Genomic DNA, 5,000 nt, shown 5'->3' on the forward strand with positions numbered 1-5,000 from the left:
ATATATATTGTACAAATTTGTCAAAACACCAAATTTTCACCAATAGTTCTTAGTTATCAGTATTACAAATTATGTAAATTTGAAATACAAGATGAATGGGGGGGGGGGGGCACGACATGGCTGTATGACATTTAAAGGATCAGAGGGTCTAAAGCTCAGGTGTGGGGGCGTGGCAGTTTAGACTTAATATAAAGGTAGAATATAGGGTATTTCTCCTGACATGTCTAATCAAATGCAGTTGTGCTTGGAGTAAATTTATACTACACTTGACTATTATACCATCATCACCATGGTTAATCAAAGTGCATTCCGCACTTTGATTACCCACTCTTGTGACACACCTTTGCTCTCTATACCTCCACCTCCATTCTTCTTCTTCTCCTCCTCCTCCCTCCAACTCCTCCTCCTCCCTCCACCTTCTCCTCCTCCTCCTCCTCTTTCTTTTGAATATACTGATAATCATTTCTGTACATAATCTCATTATGTTTGCCAGTAAGATGAGCAAAAATCTTTAAAACCATGAAAGAAATTGGATGGATAAACCAATGTCACATTTTTCAAAAGCTGTATCTGTTATTTTTTTTTTTGTAAATGACTATTCGCAGAAAATCAAACAGATTTACTAGGGACTAACAGGGTATATATTTTACAGTAGGTGATAGTATGCAAATATCTTAAAAAATATGAAGGAGTTCAGAGAAAATAGAGAAAAAGTAACTGTAAATTGCTATCTTACATCACACTTCTAAAATGACATTGTGCCATTCCACGATCTATGGTGATTTTAACAAAATGTTTCATATTTGCATCTAAAGACTTCACATCGCTAAGTTTTTAGGCTGCTATCCATTTTATGCATTTGTTTAGTGTAAGGAAGTCATAACATCATGATGTTAAAACGTATCTTGTATGCATACATTGTAGGTAACACAATTTTCTATTGATCTGGAAAGTCTCACAGCTTAATATCAAATATTTTTTTAAAAGATTTTTTTTCCGAGCCTCTATCAGAACTTGTCGCGTTCTTCCTTAAAGAATACTAAACCAATTTTAAAGCCATCTGACAGAATTTAACAATAATAAAAGAATCTCCCTCTCTCCTTCAGGACTGGTACATTTAGTGTGAAAGACAGGGCTAAAATCACAGACTGTTTCGAGTTTGGCCATTGAAGCCTAATGATCAGAATAAAAAAGCGATGAAGTGCCGAACATGGTTTCTGGGCAACACTAGATCCTTATTCTTAAACTAAAAGAGCTTATTAAACATATCAAAGTATGTATAATGTGAACTTTTATCAACATATGAAGGCAAAAGGCATTAAGAAGACTACAAAGCTCACGGCTGCAATGGTGGTTATAATAATAATAATAATAATAATAATAATAATAATAATAATAATAACAATGATAATAACAACATCATCATCTGCTTCTTGTACATTTGAATCTTCTTTTTCTGAATTAAATGTGCACCATGGACAACAAAAGATGAAAATCAAAATAACTCACAGACAGTAGAGGATGAGGATGATAAAAACAAACATATAATTCGATTGGAAGTAGTCTACATTCTTGATCATTCTCTTGGTCCATCTCTGCACATTAGGTGGAACCTGAAAAAAGAATAACTTCCTTTACTTTCAATTTATGGCAGATTAGATTCGTCAAAGTATATACATAACATGGCCATTAAAGGAAATCAATTATCAAACATAAGTAAAGTATATCACAATGCCCATATTACAATCATTTTCCAAAATGCAAAATGACTTTCAGAAGTGTATGAGTGCATGATACACAGTTAACCACAAAACATCAACCTATAAGGGGGAAGAAAGAAAGAAATGAAAAAAGTAAAAAAGGAATATAGCCGAAGAAAAATTGCCTCTTACCCCTCCAACTTCTGAACCAAGATTGCAGAAATTTCTCCCACCAAACAAACTTTACCAATAATCCATCCTCCACCCAATACCTTGAACTTCTGTGTGTTGACGAAGACCAGCCATGGTCGGACATTCTCCCTCCGGCGAGTGATCCACTCCCTGGCAGCTGGAGAGGCCAGCTGGAGTTGGACGGGCAGCTGCATCAGGAGCCTAGAAGGGATTTAGAAATGAGATCTGAGTTCATATATTTACTTTTATTTATCTACTTCTATACCAATATCAAAGTGTGGTTCTGTGCGCACATGTAAGGAATGTCACTGTGCCAAGTGGTAAAGAAAGACAAAGGAAGTATACAAGGGGAGAAAGAATGAAAGAAAGAAATAAAGAAGAAAAAATATGACAGAAAATGATTAAGAAAGAATAAAAGAAAGATTGCAAGAAAAGCCTTTCAACAACGACTTTCAATACCATCAACATTTTCCATCTCTTAAAATTTTCCTTCTTATAAAACAATGTTTTTCCTACAACATATATTCCCACAAACAAAGAAAAGAAAAAAAGTCAAAATAAATGATTTATCTACAACAGCAAGGAATTAAGAACATCTCCAAATGGCACATAACACTCATACTACAAGAGAAACACCTGCTGCCCACAACACACCTGTGCTGGCTGACCAAGGCTTTGAGTCACACTATCAAAAATTCAGGAGAGAGGTGGGAAGGAAGGGGGTGGGGGGGTAACATTTCTATATGTTCTTTTTGTCAAAGCTGAGAGTATTACTATACATTCTGATTTCATACTGTATTGTAGTGTTATTTACCTTCATTTGTATAATAATTAAACCTAAACCACTGCATTTATTAGGACTGAAGAGAAATGGCTGGTAATGCATATTTTCTATTGATTCTCTCTTTCCATTAATGCTTCTCTTTCCTAAGAAACTATGACTAGTTAGAGTTGACACTTTCAGTGCAAGAATCTTGAGGAAAGGCTACAAATAACTTTTTTATGCCAAAATTTGTACTTATATGATCAGAAAATGCTTATGGATAATGCTATGCTAGTGTATCACAAAACCTGAACGTTGAAAGATATAGTGACTAATCTTCTGACAATGACCAAATTTCTATACAATTTTGCCACAAAAACACAAAAGTGAAGTGCATAATGTTAAGTAGCAAACATTTATGTAATAAAGTAATTTTCCCTATATACATACATCATATAACATTTAACTTATCAGTATTTCAAATTCAAGTTGATACTGGAGTCATTTTCAGGCACAAAGAGAAATTCATTACTTTGTAAAATATTTTTGGAAACACCAAAATCATATCAAATCAATAATTCTTTCCTTCTTTTTCTCCTGAAAATCAAACCAACCTATTTTGAGAGATACGAGCAACAAAAGTACAAAACATAAAAAATAGCAAAATTACCCAAGGTTGAATCCCAAGCCAACAAATTTGAGAAATAAGAGACACATTCTCCTTGATAGCCACCACCTCCGTCTGTACAAGTGGTAGTGAATTGGACAGTGTGAAGTGTCTATTGCAAGAGAGTTCTGCCCATAACCAGTCCTTCAAGGGCCTTTGCTTCACACACACACTCTGGGAACTCACTTCTTGAGAGCACCTGACTCCTGGTAGGTACTGTCACCATCCATGTCAAACGGGTCGGCCACAACCAACTCCGACTGTTCGCTCATCCCACTGGGACCAAGCATATGTATGTATTATGTGGCACAGGTGCAAGTTTATCACCTAATAGATTATTTACACATATTCAACATATACACCATAAGACAGTAAATTCTGTCTTAAAGAAATATATGTATTCAGGAATAATAAGGTAGAATTAGACTAATAGAGAAATATATTGAGAAAAAACACCCAATGAAGAAATATGGCATCACTTTAGCATTCAGATGTTCACCCTCCCTCATTCTGATCTCCCACCTGGACAGGTGTGTGGTACATTAATCTGGGATATTATCAATACACTATGAATAAAAAATTGCCAACAAACATGATTTTTTCTTCTTCAAAATTTGCTATTAAGTGGTTTGTTTGGATATACCTTCAGAATACTGCTAGTTAATCTTGAGTATAATATGTAGTATTTAAGGTAATTAGTTTTACTTTCCATTCATTAACTAACTTAGAATTCTTACTGATGGATATTACCATGAAAACATGAAAACATTTACAAATAGCATACACACAAAAAAAAACTACAAAACATCTATGCACAGAATTTACAAAACTGAAAGATGGAAGAAAATTTCACCTGAAAATCTTCCAAGGAAAATACTGCATCTGATCTCAGCAGCTGCACTATTAAAACTGGCTGTCAATAGTGTGCCCTGTCCTTTGCCTCCTACACACTTAAAACACATACACCCATCTGACCTCCCCATTCTACCCCAAAAACCTAAATGGTTTATATCTTCTGCATTCTTCAGTATTTTCTTTGTTTTGTAACTCTATCCATAAGTCCCAGCATTCTTCATATTCAATCATTTAGCTTTCTATTCTTCTGAGACAACACTGACATTCTGAACCTCCTCCCACTGCAGTCAGACTTGATGAGTCTAACAGAGGAGTTTGGCTTGCGGGATGCTGCACTATGAGGGTAATGTTACAACAGGATAAGTTATCCTTTTGATCAATTCAATTTCTAAAAAGAACTATTAGGGTATTGTAATATCTAGTTTGGTGTGTTATAGTAATCTGAAATACAAACCAACCAAAATGAGTTCAGAAGGGCTGTGTGGTTTTATAGTGTATTCTAGATAAAGTAAATTTCATAATTTCCCTGGTCTTCCATTGAGTTTTTCCTTCCTGATAAAGAAGGCAAACATTAGTGGAAAAAATGTGTTTTTGCTTTCTTGGTAATTCTATACACAAACTCAAACTAATAAAAATGGTATCTATTAATCTTTTTTTTAGATCTCTGCCGCTAAAGGAGAATCTGTCTGCAACATCCAATGACAGTAACAATAATAACAGGGAAATGGTGAGATAAACTTTGGCTACTTGTTCATTACAGCTAAGCTTACTTGACCTAACCTGTCTCCTCTATTCCTTGATATTCTAGGGAAAATTTAATTTC

At 34.7% G+C, this 5,000-nt stretch overlaps 1 protein-coding gene across 3 annotated transcripts in view; it reads right to left on the minus strand.

Annotated features, from left to right (window-relative positions):
• LOC113805167 (prenylated Rab acceptor protein 1) overlaps nt 1-5,000 on the minus strand; it is a 10,440-nt gene that overhangs the window by 2,281 nt on the left and 3,159 nt on the right. The window contains exons 3-5 of one of the 3 annotated variants that reach the window (XM_027356114.2): nt 3,509-3,598; nt 1,973-2,093; nt 1,510-1,613 (exon numbers count right to left, since the gene is read on the minus strand). In XM_027356114.2, coding sequence (XP_027211915.2) covers nt 1,510-1,613; nt 1,973-2,093; nt 3,509-3,598 — 315 coding nt within the window. Of the gene's footprint in view, nt 1-1,509; nt 1,614-1,972; nt 2,094-3,325; nt 3,599-5,000 lie in introns of those variants that run through there. The other 2 variants (XM_027356116.2, XM_027356115.2) reach the window with 2 other exon arrangements.

Source organism: Penaeus vannamei, chromosome 25 (genome assembly GCF_042767895.1).
Source record: "Penaeus vannamei isolate JL-2024 chromosome 25, ASM4276789v1, whole genome shotgun sequence".
NCBI classification, from domain to species: domain Eukaryota; kingdom Metazoa; phylum Arthropoda; class Malacostraca; order Decapoda; family Penaeidae; genus Penaeus; species Penaeus vannamei.